The following is a 14,890-nucleotide window of genomic DNA, read 5'->3' on the forward strand; positions in this document are numbered from 1 at the left end:
TAAAAGAAACGCCGATTTTCCATTCAGCGAAGCACATGAGAGGACCTACATCATATTGGCGGGTAGGACTGCCATCGTCGTATGCCATGGCGACTGCAGATGATATGTAAGAAAAATAAGGCCCAGTTAATTATGGTTATTCCGTATGTGAGGTAATACGCTATACCAAGTATCAGAGCAAAGAATTAGAATCAAAGGCTGGGTGACAGATGCGTGCAAGCGTCGGAAGATGACGCCTTACTGCAAGTGAATGTGTGATGTAAAGATGAAAGACCTTAAAGCTGTGCTGTGCGTATGGAGTAGGGTAAGCTGGCAATTGGTGAAGTGACTCATGAACATAGTGGCACAATGTAATGCATAAAGGATGACCCTCTTTGGCTTATGCCACGTTGTACCCTTTTGCGTTGATGGGTACAAGACCGAGAGACCTGCCAAATTATGGCGCGAGGAGCGGCAGCGGTTATGATTGTTCATGGTGGCAGGGTGCATAAATTGTTGCTGCCATTAAAGGCATCATACGACATGCATGAGTGATTTAGGATGATGGGGATTAAGTACCCATTGGTCACGTTGACAATCGTTGCCATGGCAACAAGAAGGTCTTGGTAGTGTTATTATTCATGTTCTATAATCTACAAATAGGGAGCAAGTGATGGTCGCTTACCAGCAGCAAGAAAACAATGCATGAAGGGATATTCAAGCAAGTGATGAATAGCACCAGCACCCTAGGATTGGATATCGTCATTGTGAAAAGTTGCAGCTTTAAACATCGAAGGGACCAAAATGCGAGAGATAGCAATGATGCACGTTGAACGTGGCGGTGGCAATTCTGTAGTGTCGGCTTAAATTGTTGCAGCGTCGATACAGCTGCCATCGTATGTACAAAAAAAGGACCTCTTCTAAAACGTCCTAGCTGTCAGCTAAAGCAGCATTTTACCTTTTTCTTCATGATCATCTTTTCACTTGTACATTTACCACTCAACAAGTATTGTGGCTCCTCATTTCTCCAATGGCGTAATGTTTGCATGACGTCTACACCATGTAGGCATGGCTTGTTATTATAAAGAACTACAAATGTATGAGACGCATCTTCCCATCCTTCCACACAAACCCCTTACATTATGTAGTTGTGGCGGACACGCACCAATGAAGGTACCTTTACCTTTACGATATGCTGGTCCAATTTCTATCGTTGATTACTTGGATGAGGTCAAGTTACATTACTACTCATTTCATTTGGATGGTTTTATTCACGATGCAACAAGTACACTAATTCACGGAGGAAACGTAATGATGCGCGCCACTTTTTTCCCTCACACGCAAAAGATGTTTGTACACATGTATGTACATGCTTCTTGAGGAGGTGCTTGTTCCTGCATATCGCCGTAGTGGTATGTAGTAGTTGTCGCAGCGTTTGTAATATTGCGTTTTGCTATGCGTGACAGAGCACCTCTATAGTAAAAAGTTAAAGTTGGCGGATGGAGTAAAAAGTGTATATATAGCCATGTTTGATATCCTTCGTCAAGGCACAACAGTACCGTTCCACTAATATTACAATCTCAATGAAGTTCACTGTGCTAGCACTTGCCACTGCCGCCATTCTTGCAACAGCCAACGCCTTTGTTCCCAGATATTCATTGGATCACCTTGCCCCGGGACAAACCTGCGACAGTATCAAGCTACCTGAAGACTGCGATTGGTATGAAGAGTGTAATTATGACCCGCGGTAAGTTACATTATTATTCATTTCTTTTCGTTGTCACGGTATTTAACCATATCTTTTAGCTGAATTTCGATGTATGCCAAAGAACTAATAGCCCAAAAAAGCATGAATTGGATATATCATTCCATCAAAAGTCATCTTATGCAATGGTTGAATTATGCTCTTGTGAGACTTTGGATAAAAAAGATAGAAAAGCATGTGATTTGAACGCTTGTCAAATGTGTGGATATAAGAAACGACCCTCTTCCATTCAGGGAAGCGCATGAAAAGACCTACTTCATCTTCGCTGGTAGAACTGCTATCATCAAAGGATTGCAGATGATAAGGAAAAAGAGGGCTCAGTTAATGATGGATGTCCCATATGGGGTGATAAGCTATACCAAGTATCAGAGCGAAGAATTGGAATCAAAAGCTGAGTAATGCGCGTAAGCGTGGAAGATGAGACCTTGCCGAAAAAAGTGATGTATGCTATAAAGGTGAAAGAGCTAAAGCTGTGATGTGAATATAGAGTATGTAAGTTGGTATGTAGTTGCTGGATTGAAGTGGCGCACGAACGTGGTACCACGGCACAATGAAGTGCATAAAGGATGATGATGACGGATCCTCTTTGGTATACAGCACCTTTTAAATCTTTTGCGTTGATGGGTACAAAATTGAGAGACCGGTCGAATGATGGCGTGAGTGGTGTTCAATCAATGGTAATATCAAGTTGGAAGATGATAATGATTGTTCAAGGTGGCAGGATGCACACACTATTGTTGCCATTGAAGGTAAGCTACGACGTGCATGAATGATCTACGATGGATGGGAATCGAGTAGCCATGGCCACCTTGACAACCATTGCCATGGCAACAAGAGAGTCTTTGTAGTGTTATTATTCGTGTGCTTCAATCTACAAAATAGGGATGGTCGCTTAGTACCAGCAGCAAGAAAACAATGCATAAAGGGATATTCAAGCAAGTGATGAATAGCAGCAGCACCCTAGGATTGGATATCGTCATTGTGAAAAGTTGCAGCTTTAAACGAAGAGACGTATCTTCCAATCCTTCTTACATCTGTGGCGGACGTGGAGCAATAAAAAGTACTTTTATCCTTATGGCAACATGCTGTTCCCACTTGTATCGTTGATTGCTTCTTGTATGGCGGGATCAAGTTACGTTAGTACTCATTTCTTTTAGATGGTTTTATTCACGATGCAGCAAATACGTTAGTTCAAGGAGGAAAAGTAACGACGCTCAACACTTTTTTTCCTCACACGCAGAAGATGTTGTGCATATGTACATGATCGTTAAGGGGGTGCTTGTTCCTGCATATCGTCGTCGTAGTGGTATGTAACGGGTTTGTAAATGTATCTGGTATTGAACTTTAAGTTCTGCTATGATAGAGCACCTCCTATGTATTCAAAAAGATAAAGTTAGCGGAAGCATATAAATAGCCCCCGTTGACTTTCATCCAGACAAAGAGATACCACTCCACTACTATTACAATCGCAATGAAGTTTGCTATCGTATCCCTTGCCACGGTCGCCATTCTTGCAACAGCCAATCCTGTTGACCTTCTTCCAGCCCCAAAGCACCTTGCCCCAGGACAAACCTGCGACAGTATCAACGAAATTTTTGAATGCAATGCATATGAAGAGTGTGTCTTTAATCCCCGTAAGTTATATTGTTATCCAGTTGTTTTCGTTGTTACGGTCTCTGATCTTTGTTATTTAGTTCTATGGAAGTGTCACGCCGTCTAGTATGTAAAACAGGAACCACATCTGTTATTCCATTAAAACTCTCATATACTACAGCGATTGAATCTTGAATATATGTGCTGGTGAGATTTTGGATATATATGAACATGTGATGTGGGCCAATAAATATGTGGAAACAAGGAACGGCCACCTTCAATTTAGATAAGCAGATGAGAAGACGTACTTTATCTTCGCTAGTAGAACCGCCATCCATCATAGACCATGAGGCGACTGCTGATGATAACAAAAGGCCCAGTTATGGAGGACGTTTCATAGGTGGTATGATAAGCTATACCAAATACCTGAGCAAAGAATGGAAATCAAAAGCTGAGTGATGTGTGCTGCAAAAGTGGAAGATTTCGCCTTACCGAAAGTGATGTATGGTATTAAGATGAAAGAGCTAAAGCTCTGCTGTGCATATTGAATATGGTAAGATGGCAATTGGTGGATTGAAATGGCTCACAGACATAGTGACACAATGTAATGCGCAAAGGATGTTGATGATAGATCTTCTTTTTTGATGTACAACACGTTGTACATCTTTTGCGTTGATGGGCACAAAATTGAGAGACCCATTAATGATGGGGCGAGTGGGGTCCAGGCAATGGTAATATCAAATCATTGTTGCCATTGAAGGTGGTATACGACGTGCATAAATGATTTAGGATGATGGGAATCGAGCAGCCATGGTCACCTTGACAACAAGTGCTATGGCAACAAGAGAGTATTTGGCTGTTATTTATCATGTGTTTAATACAAACAGAGGGGAGCAAATGACGGTCGATTAGCAGCAACAAGAGAGGCCTATGGTGGAGGGGTATTCAAGAAGCAGGTGGCAGTATTCTAGGATTCGATCTCTTCATTGTGACAAGTTGACAGCTTATTTGAACGTCGAAGCAAAACATTTGATTGGCAGCCGGGACTAAAGTGTGTACCAAGTTTAAGAGGAACGGAACTCAATTGTGCTTTCTCTCTTTCTGCTGCTGCTGCTGCTTATTTTTCTTTTTCCTCTTTGGCTTGGCCATGTATCGAAAGACGACATTCCCATTACACGCACCCACAGGCGAAGTAGAGATCGCTTCACAAGGTCAACGCCAACGCCCATTGACGCTCAAAGATATCGAATCGGATTCCATCTCTGAGATCGCCAAAAAGTCGTACAATGCCAGCAAACCAAAGTGGAATGCCAGCATCGTCGAGACGATTATGGACAAAGAGCTCAAGCCATCCAACTATGACGCGCAAAAGATCATGCTCTTGGAATTCACACAGTACCTCGAGAAGGTTCGGATATTAGAAACGCGCGTCTTGAATGAAAACTATACCAACACTAGTCTTGTTGTAGTATCTTTGGCCCTACTTTGATGAGAACAAGGCATCCACCAACCATGTGATTTCAATTTGTCTTATGGTCAATGAAAAGTTTCGACAACGTGTTGCACCTTGGGGTAAGTGGCAGTAGCCATCCATGTGTGTGCGTGTGTGTGTGCGTATCACCAGACTCGGCTAACGTCAATTTCTAGATACATTTGCATCCGATCCCGCCAAATTCACTGCCTTCTTTGATCGTGTCATTCGTTTACTGGTGCCAGCTCAAGATCTTTCCCTCCGTGTACAGCGTATCATTCTCGTCTTTTTGATTTATTGTTTCCAAAGTCTGGAAAATGCCATGGTACGGAAGGAATGCTTAAAGTAAGTTCATCGATTGGGTATCCATAGGGAATCACAAAGCTCACATCTTTTTATAGGCTACTTCCTATCACCATTTGGTCAAACTTTGCACATGCTCAACGACGTGATGTGATCTTTGGCGAGTTTATCCAATTGCGCAAACTGTGGAAGTCAGCAAAAAAGAAATTCGATGCAGCCGGTAAAGCAAAAACGACAACCCCCATGCGTTATACGTGACAACTAACCATCGAAATGGATTCTAGATGAGAGCACCAAAGAGAAATTGACATTCGAGCAGCAGTGGATGAGCAACTTGTTACAGTCATTTATTGAAACGATTTATATGATCCCAGCTGAAGGAGAAGGTAAAGGCATTAAGGGAGCTATATACACCAAGCTTGTACGCTGACAATGTACATACCTAGTGGATGAGGATGTGATACGATACTGCGAGCGATTCATGGAATTATTGATTGATCTTGAAGCACAATTGCCCACACGTCGATTCTTCAACACTCTTTTGGATGATCATGCCATTATTGTCACATGTCGCCTTGCACCATTCATGAAACGCGAGAACAAGGATGTTGCATTATTGAAAGAGCTATTCGCCAACCTTGATTTTTATTCCAAATTCGAGATCAATGATTTGACCGGCTTGGCACTGACCGATCTTGATATGACCGAAATGCGAGGCTCACAATTGACGCAGCTTCAGGTATTGTGGGAGGGAGGGGTACAAAGAACCTCAAGTCCATGGGACTCATCATTGTTTTGTGTCCTATAGCACATTGTATTTCGTCGCCTTAAGGAGGTTTTCCCCGAGTTACCTTTGGCCAATTATGGATCTCTTGAACAACGACAAGACTTGTTGTGGCATCTTGAACCTGCAGACGTTGAACCATTGAGCCAACTATGTGATGCTGTTCATCTTCGTTCCACACCTATTGCCAAAGCAGCTGCAGAACAATTGGATCACAAAGATTTCCTCCTTGAAAGCCTGGTTGCCAAATATGAAAAGCGTCAAAGCCAGATTGATAAGATCAATGAAACACCTTTATATCCAAATGAGGCAAGTAGAACAATGATAACCAAAAGAGAAAGGGAAAGAAAACTTATAGAGGAATAATAGGAGACATTGTTCAGTGATACTTTGATCCAAAATCAATTCTACACAGGCGATCGACCTTTGGCGCTTCCCAAGCTCAACTTGCAGTTCTTGACGATTCACGATTATCTTTTACGCAACTTTACGCTCTTCCGCCTGGAAAGTTCGTATGAGATTAGACAAGACATTGAAGATGTTGTCAAGCGTCTTGCACCACGCCTTGAGTATCCCGATCGTAAGACCGAGTTTGCCGGTTGGGCAAGAATGGCTATTCCTGTTGAAGCTGTGAGTGTGGTGGATGTAGCACCTCCCAAGTTGGGTCAAGATCGACCTGCTCATGTCAAGGCCGATATCACCTTTAATGTGGGTCGCTACACGGATACGATTCGACGTGAATGGGACAATTTGCGCCGCCATGATGTGCTCTTTTTGTTGACCATTCAAGCCAACGATGATACGGTGAACCGATATACGGAGGATAAGGATTTCAAGGCACACTATGGCATCAAACATGTGCGTGGATGTGAGATTGTGGATGTGCTTGGCAGTGATGGTCGACCGATTGATGAAGCACGCAAACCTACTTTGAATGAGGATCGCACAACACGATGGGATGGCACAAAGCGTACTTTACGTGTGGAATTGGATCCTAATCAATACAAGGCGGATATGGATCGTGTCCATCGTCATCAATCTGAAGACATTCATGAGACATTCAACATTTTGGTACGACGACGACCCCAAGAAAACAACTTTAAATCGGTGCTGGAAACCATCCGTGATCTGATGCAAGGCGATTTGGCTGTACCCGATTGGCTTCAAAAGGTGTTTTTGGGTTATGGCGATCCTTCCAGTGCCCACTATACTGCTTTACCCGATCGTATCCGCGACATGAACTTTAGAGATACGTTCTTGGATTGGGATCATGTCAAGGAGAGCTTCCCACAAAAAGTAAGTCCCATTTTTCCATGCCCAATGCGATGTTGTATGATTTATTAATCACCACCAAAGCAAGTAGAACCAGCCCAAGGCTCAAGTGCACCTATTCAGCCACCTTACAAGCTTCACTTTGATACAAAGCAAGTGGAACAAAAGCCAAAAAAGAAGTCAAGGAATGCAGCACAAGCTGAAGGACAAGAGATCATCACAGCTTCAACATACAAGGTTCCTAATATGGGTCCTTATCCTCAAGATGTTCCCAAAAAGAACGCCATTCGATTTACTCCCATTCAAGGTAAATCTATTTACATGAGGTTATTGTCATATCATAGCGTTGCTAAGTGTTTTTTTGGTAGTTGAATCGATTCACTCTGGCATGAATCATGGTCTCACAATGGTGGTGGGTCCTCCTGGCACTGGTAAAACCGATGTCGCCGTACAAACGATCACCAATCTTTATCACAACAATCCCACACAACACACCCTTATTGTTACGCACAGCAATCAAGCTCTGAATCAAATCTTTGAAAAGTTGACCAAGCTTGGTAAGCATTTTGATCATGATCACTATCATCATTTATACTGAGTGTGTGTATTTCATAGACATTGACAGCCGGCATTTGGTTCGTCTTGGTCATGGCGAGGAAGAATTGAATACCGAAATGAGCTTTAGCAAGTATGGCCGTGTATCAAGTTTCTTGGAACGTCGACTTGAATTATTGCAAGAGGTGAATCGACTTGCTCAATCCTTGGGTATTCCTGGTGATCATGGTGCCACGTGTGAGACTGCAAGTTACTTTTACCGTTATCACGTTCAGACGCATTGGGAACGCTATATTCAATCTCATACAGCTACCGCCGATGAGATCCGCAGCTATTTCCCCTTTGCCTACTTTTTCTCAAACGCACCCCATCCCGTATTCAATGGTGACATGGATCGAGAAGAGGCTTTGGATGCTGCACAGGGATGTTTCCGTCACTTGGAAAGGATGTTTGAAGAGCTTGAAGAAATTCGAGCCTTTGAACTCTTACGCACCGGCTATGATCGTGCCAATTATCTCGTCACCAAGGAAGCCAAGATTATTGCTATGACATGCACACACGCTGCTCTCAAGGTATGTGATTGGGGGGATTTGGTTGTTGTATTCATCATGTGACTCATGGGGTATATATGTATATGTAGCGATCAGAACTTTTGGAACTCAACTTCAAGTATGATAACATTGTGATGGAGGAAGCAGCTCAAATCTTGGAAGTGGAGACCTTTATTCCCATGTTATTGCAACGATCTGATGAGGGTGAGAGCCGTCTCAAGCGTGTCATTCTTATTGGTGATCATCATCAACTTCCTCCTGTTGTCAAAAACATGGCATTCCAGCAATATGGCAATATGGAGCAGAGCATGTTTACACGTTTTGTTCGCTTGGGTGTACCCACGCTTCAATTGAATGCACAGGGACGTGCACGGACTTCGATTGCGGAATTATACAGCTGGCGCTATGGCGGTCTGGAAGATTTACCCGAGGTCCAAACCAGCCCTGCATTCCAACATGCTAATGCCGGTATCACGTATGATTATCAGTTGATTGATGTGGGCAACTACCAAGGCAAGGGCGAAGCTGAGCCAGTACCCTTCTTTTATCAAAATCTTGGCGAGGCTGAATACGTGGTTGCCATGTTCCAGTACATGCGTCTCGTTGGTTATCCACCAGAGAAAATCTCCATCCTCACCACCTACAATGGACAAAAGGCTTTGATTCAAGATGTGCTTGAGCGACGATGCTCCTGGAATCCTTACTTTGGAAAACCTGCCATTGTCACCACCGTCGATCAATACCAGGGCCAACAAAATGATTGTAAGTAAAGGAGATCTTTTAAAAAGATGATTCGCTCACACACATAATCTACTACTAGATATCCTACTCTCACTGGTACGAACAAAGACAGTGGGCCATCTTCGTGATGTTCGACGCCTCATTGTTGCCATGTCACGTGCAAAGCTCGGTCTCTATATTTTCGGTCGCAAGGATTTGTTTGCCAACTGCTACGAATTACAACCTGTCTTTTCCAAATTGTTACAACGACCCACAGCACTCAGCTTACGACCCAATGAAACATACATGCAAACGACACGTAGTGTAAGTAAAAAGACAAATTTACTTTTGGACAAAAAGCAAGGATACTAAAACACGGTCCCTTTTAGGTGGATGATTATTCGGAAGCTGAGACGATGGACGATGTGGAAGAATTGGGCAAGTTGGTGTACAAACTAAGTCAAGAGCAATTGAATGCCCTACAAGAAGAGATTGCTGCCAAGCAAGCGGAACAAGAAGGCGCTCTTGAAGAGGAGGATCAGGATGAGGCCATGGATGAACAAGAATAGAGAGCTTCGTTTTATTGAATTATAAACTTCCATCCATATTGGGAGTTCGTAAGGATGCTAATAAGGAACGATCGGATGGGTTATTACTGTTAGTATTATCTCCATGATGGATTCTTGAAGTGGAAGTGGATACGGATGAGGCTGAGGTTGAGGAGGAGGATGTGTCGTATGGATGATGATGATGGTGGCGACGAGAAGGTGGGATGGTGGTGGATTTGTTCATGAGACGACCAATGGATGAAATAGAAGAAGCGGTTGAGGCATTATTAGTATTGCTACCGGGTGTTGAAAATGTGGAAGAGGATGTGGAGGAAGGTGTCGTAACGGATGTTGAAGATCCAGTTGTTGTCGTCGTTGTATTATTAGATGAATGGGTGGTGGAATTACTCGTGGTGGTAGAAAGTGCTGGTGTTGTATTTCGAGTAGGAGAACAGGGTCGAATGGTAGCAGGATCACTCTTATCGCACTCAATCAAATCCCAATGCTGTTCTTTGAGTAAATGCTGCTGGAGTTTATATGCTTTTGGAATAACATAGCCAGGACGCATGCGTTTGAGAAAGCTAATCATATGTTGATCTTCAACGGCGCTGAAGGGTATGTTGGCTGAAAACAAAGCACGTGCAAGAAGCCAATCGAGCATCGCTTGTTCCTGCTGCTGTTGTTGCTGACCACTTGCCATCAAAGAAGACGTCGTTCCTGACGACGAAGACGTACTACTATAATTGTCCACAGGCTGTGTTGTTGATGTCTCCTGTTGCTGTTGTTGCTGTTGACGTGCAGAAGTAGATATCCCATGTGCTGCTAATGTTGATAATGCACGGTCGATGTCCATATCGTTGCTATCGTTACGGTGGTTTTGTTGCTGCTGCTGTGGAGGAGACGATCGAGCTCTGGATTCTTCTCGTTGTCGTAGTTCTGCACGCAAGGAAGGTGGAATGTTGGGACACTTTTTCAAGAGGTGTTGATGGAGTCGGGTCACACCACATGCTTGCTGATGGCCACAGTAGGAGCAGCTTGCTTTACGACCTTTGCCGTCAGGGCCTTCAATGATGGTGAAATAGCGCCAAGTATCACTTTGCGGTCGAGGCATAATATGGTGGTGAGTGTTGCAAGGAGCTAATGTCCATGACAGAGGCCAATGTGAAAAGGGATCGATTAGTCAAGCCGAGATTGTTTTAAACCGGTCAGGCACAACGTATTTTACCTTGGCTATCTATGGAAAACAAAGAGACGACCCAAAAATCATCCCCAGCTCATCACCACCACCACCATCCATGTCTCAAGATTAGCTCAGATAAGCGATGGTTATCACTACCCCATTAGTGACACTGCATACTATTTTGCCTTTTACAATCGTTATCAACAATGAAACATCTTTTTATGTAAACAATGCTCTCCTTGTCAATGCTTGAACCTCCACATGATGTGTCGCTTGTCGTCGATGCATTATTAAAAGATGGATAACCCAACACCATTCATGTCAATTTTTATATAGCCCACATGGGGTATGTAGCCAATTACATAAAGATCATCATACATAAAACTATGCTTCAAGTACAAAGTGCAAGAGCTTAGCTTGCAAAAGCGTCATCATGGCCTTGGACGATCACGCACGGTCAATGGGGCATAGGCTGAATGAGGGATACCAAATCTAGGGTCGTCATCATCATTAGCCGGCAGGTATGCATAAACAAAATGCCACACAACGTATACCTTGATCGGTCTTGCATACTCAAGCCAAGGAATTGGATGCTTGGAACAGCCAAGTTGGGTGAATCAAAAGCTTGCGCCTTGGCAATACAATGAGCAAAACAAAATACCATCCATCAAGGTTGTATATCACTTACTTGACTTCCCCATTTGTACACGCTGTAAATATCCAAACCATAGGGATCACAATCCACAAGTGCAATAATTGGAAGCGTTCGATCTTGGGCTGACATGTATTTGACCATATGACGAGTGGCAAGGTCCTGTATTGTCACCAATAAAGCATGAGGCAAAACAAGGGCATAGTAATCCACATGTGCGTATACGTTACCGGATAGCCTCTTCCCTATTATGTAATAGCAAACCATGTTGAGCATGATGTACATACACCAAGTGGCAGTGTTGTGGGATACCAACTGTGATAAGCATCCCTGTGGGGAACATGGTACTGAAACCCGATGCCACCAAATGTCGAAAGCTTGCCTAGTGCACGACCACATGGATAGAATCAATAACGTGCTGGATTGCGGGGATGGCCACATACATACCTCTTTTTCAATGATCAATAAGAAATCAGCGTCCCATTCCATATGTGCAACTTGATTCGCGGGTGGGATCAAGACTCCCTGGTATATAAAAAAAGTAAGAATTTGACCCCATGTGGTATTGTATATACATGTACCTGATCATCCGTGTCCAAGTCCTGATTCATTTCACCATCACCACCACGTGTGGAGCAATCGATGACTTTGCCATTCTTGAGCGTGATTTTTGCTGGACCAAATACAAGACCTTTGGATGCTGCTGTCTAAAGTAAAGCACTAAACGTTAGATGATGCATGAATTCCCACACGTTGAGATTGGATCGAGGAACATTGTAGAAGCATGAAAGATCATCTACGATCTTGAAAAAAAAAGTTAGCATACGTTACGTGATCCATGATGATGATGAAATACCAACGAACCTTATCCACCACGCTTTGTGTTCCAAACAATGCAATATCTCTGTAATAGATGTCGCGTTTTGATATCACCTCGCTTGTTACAAGTGCTTCATGGATGATCTCCAAGACCCTTAAATAGCATGCTAAAAGGAAAGCAACAAAATTAGCTGCTGTCGTTTTGATAATACAAAGGGGACTCCACATACATACGTACCAAACGTCTTTGCTGGTGCTGCACTGTTAAGCGTCAACGCTCTTGTTGTGGATGACGATGCATTTGAAGAGGAGGAAGTAGTATTTGACGATGATGAGCTTGGCTATGTCGATCCCATTTCTTCCAAAGAGTTGGTACCAATATCCAAGCTGGCGGTTCGCTGCTGCTGCAGGGCTGCATGAACGCGTGTCTTTTTCTGTTTCTTGCTACAATCAGAATAAACATGATGGTGGTGAGGTTTTTGTACTTGTTTAAAGGTGAATTCTACTCACTTTGTGCGATTGTATTGGGGTCGACCAAATGAAGGAAGTTCCAAAGACTTGCCAAGAGCCATACGTTGAACCACTGACAAGATGGTTCTCTCAATGGATGCAATAACCGATTCCCTACATACAGGTGCATGCTCAATAACAATGATCACTCAGGGTAGTGATGGTGCACGTTTTACTTGCCGTGGTTGTGGTTGATTGCCAGTGTTGGTGCCATTGCTTGTAATTTGAGGAGGATCATTCATGATGATGGCAGGTGGTTTGTTCCCTGACAATAAAAGTAGGTGATACAGCATGGCAACGGTGGACGGATGTTGATTTGCATAATAGTGGTCCCTGTTGTCTCGTTTATCTCTCAGCCCCCTTTTCTTCTCCTCCCAACAATGCTGTCCAACCTTTGGAAGACACTATCGCAATTCACCTGCATTCCCGAGAATCACACGACGCCACCACCTCACAAGCAAGAACAAAGAAGAACTTAATGTCACACCCGTGTATTGATCAATAGCCTCTGATGACGTGCAATCCCGTGCTCTTCCTACGACGATGCAACTATCCGATCGCTACCAAGAGTACGTCCACGTCTAGACGAAGAAGACGAAGCAGAGCTGCTATGAAACAGCGTCAACAGCACAATCTCCATACCATCTTCTTCTTCTGCAGCATCATCCTTATCAGTACCTGAAGCCATAACAACAACAACCTGAAACGACAAATTCGATTGATGATAACACGGCTTCTTCTTCATCATCCTCTTATCCGCAGCAACCCTCTACTACAACAATATCTCGTGCACTTGTATTTTACCCTCAACGTGAATGCTCGACCTTCATTCGCGGCGTGATTTTTCTATCAATGATCCGAGCTGAAACGCATTACTATACGAGACATGCTTGTGCCTGACGTGTGGAGTACTTTGAATGGAGATGTCGTAGAGCAAAGGATTGAAGTGCCCTATGTAATCCTGGTGTCGAAGATCTCTTTGGTATGTCAACGATGGGCAATGTATTCTCGAGGAGGAAAATCTTGCTAATATGAGATACACACGAAACACTTTATAGGCGGACAACGTCGCTTGATCCGATTGATACAGGAAAAAGCAACGGGCGTGGAGATCACGGTTGAATTTCCAAGGATAGTACTCAAAGGATTCGTGTTGCTGATACTGTGAACACCCTTGTAAGTGGTTAAGGATGGGATGATGATGATGATGATGATGGTTGCTCACTGAGTATTATATTTGATCATCCCGTTTGGAAGGAAAAAGCAAGGATCCATCGATCTCTTGTGTACCGGCCCTCCATTGGCGAACAAGGTGGCAAAGTGGAAGGGACATGTTGGCGATGACATTGAGGTGCTAGTGAAGGAGAACATGGTGCGTATTCCTATTGCGTCTGTGGAGGACAACAAGAATGCAAAGGGTACGTTAGATCAAGTCAGGGATGCCTTATTGCATCTTCTTGGACCTCTTACCAGGGAGCATCAACCTGAATCTTTCATCTGCAATGAGTATCAGCTCTTGAATGGCCTCGAAAGAAAAACAAGCAAGCATCTCATGTTTGATTCTCATCGCGTGTACAATAGCTGACCATTTTTCTCTTTTGTAGCCATGATCGTATCGCCAGATCAAAAATTCGACCTTGGCGAATACATCGGTAAGTTTATATACACACATTTATATACACACATTTATATACACACATTTATATACACACATTTATTCTATACGCCATTAACGTGTGTGTGTGACGATGATTAGACTTTGTGGCTGGATACTTTGAGCGATGCCCTTCAATGCACACACCTCAGCGACCTACGATCACAGTCTTCAAGTCGAAGACGACGATCCATCCCCCCAACAAAGACATGATCCCTCAAGAGTTGTTGTCAGACTTTTTTGGTCATCTGGATGTCGTTGGCGTGGACCTCACGTATGTCTTCTGCCCCAAAGGAATTGCCCCTGTCGAAATCCCTGTCACCTATCAAGGTTTCCGCATTTTTTAAATAATTCCTCCTCTCCCATCATCACATTCCTTTTTTCATTTCCCTTATCAAATTGGCATCAATAGCTTGCTCATATAAATACACATTTGTACATATGTAGAGAGTTACTAGGTGCGCGACATCCCCCTAGTAGTTTAGTATCCAAAACACTGTTTTGCCTTTTACAATCATTATCAACAATGAAAAC

General features: G+C 43.3%; 4 protein-coding genes across 4 annotated transcripts; 2 read left to right on the top strand and 2 right to left on the bottom strand.

Moving 5' to 3' along the window:
* Window positions 1–4,484: 4,484 nt before the first annotated feature.
* Window positions 4,485–9,562, top strand: O0I10_010940 (uncharacterized protein; the record flags this gene model as incomplete). The annotated part of the gene is made up of 14 exons (XM_058490913.1): window positions 4,485–4,745; window positions 4,807–4,909; window positions 4,985–5,153; window positions 5,210–5,331; window positions 5,396–5,497; window positions 5,558–5,850; window positions 5,920–6,204; window positions 6,265–7,191; window positions 7,252–7,474; window positions 7,536–7,724; window positions 7,783–8,294; window positions 8,363–9,035; window positions 9,094–9,317; window positions 9,383–9,562. 14 exons carry the CDS (start codon window positions 4,485–4,487, stop codon window positions 9,560–9,562), a joined length of 4,263 nt encoding a protein of 1,420 aa, XP_058338308.1.
* Window positions 9,563–9,581: 19 nt separating this feature from the next.
* O0I10_010941 (uncharacterized protein) lies at window positions 9,582–10,652 on the bottom strand (the record flags this gene model as incomplete). The annotated part of the gene is made up of 1 exon (XM_058490914.1): window positions 9,582–10,652. The coding sequence occupies one exon, from the start codon at window positions 10,650–10,652 to the stop codon at window positions 9,582–9,584; it is 1,071 nt and encodes a 356-aa protein (XP_058338309.1).
* A 500-nt stretch (window positions 10,653–11,152) lies between these two features.
* O0I10_010942 (uncharacterized protein) lies at window positions 11,153–12,944 on the bottom strand (the record flags this gene model as incomplete). Its single annotated transcript, XM_058490915.1, has 12 exons — window positions 11,153–11,213; window positions 11,276–11,352; window positions 11,410–11,535; window positions 11,604–11,618; window positions 11,690–11,755; window positions 11,821–11,898; window positions 11,955–12,080; window positions 12,238–12,359; window positions 12,431–12,442; window positions 12,569–12,636; window positions 12,703–12,816; window positions 12,883–12,944. 12 exons carry the CDS (start codon window positions 12,942–12,944, stop codon window positions 11,153–11,155), a joined length of 927 nt encoding a protein of 308 aa, XP_058338310.1.
* A 301-nt stretch (window positions 12,945–13,245) lies between these two features.
* Window positions 13,246–14,703, top strand: O0I10_010943 (uncharacterized protein; the record flags this gene model as incomplete). Its single annotated transcript, XM_058490916.1, has 6 exons — window positions 13,246–13,271; window positions 13,650–13,684; window positions 13,761–13,866; window positions 13,960–14,243; window positions 14,307–14,354; window positions 14,459–14,703. 6 exons carry the CDS (start codon window positions 13,246–13,248, stop codon window positions 14,701–14,703), a joined length of 744 nt encoding a protein of 247 aa, XP_058338311.1.
* Window positions 14,704–14,890: the final 187 nt, after the last annotated feature.

Source organism: Lichtheimia ornata, assembly GCF_029851405.1.
Source record: "Lichtheimia ornata isolate CBS 291.66 chromosome Unknown scaffold00079, whole genome shotgun sequence".
Classification (NCBI taxonomy): domain Eukaryota; kingdom Fungi; phylum Mucoromycota; class Mucoromycetes; order Mucorales; family Lichtheimiaceae; genus Lichtheimia; species Lichtheimia ornata.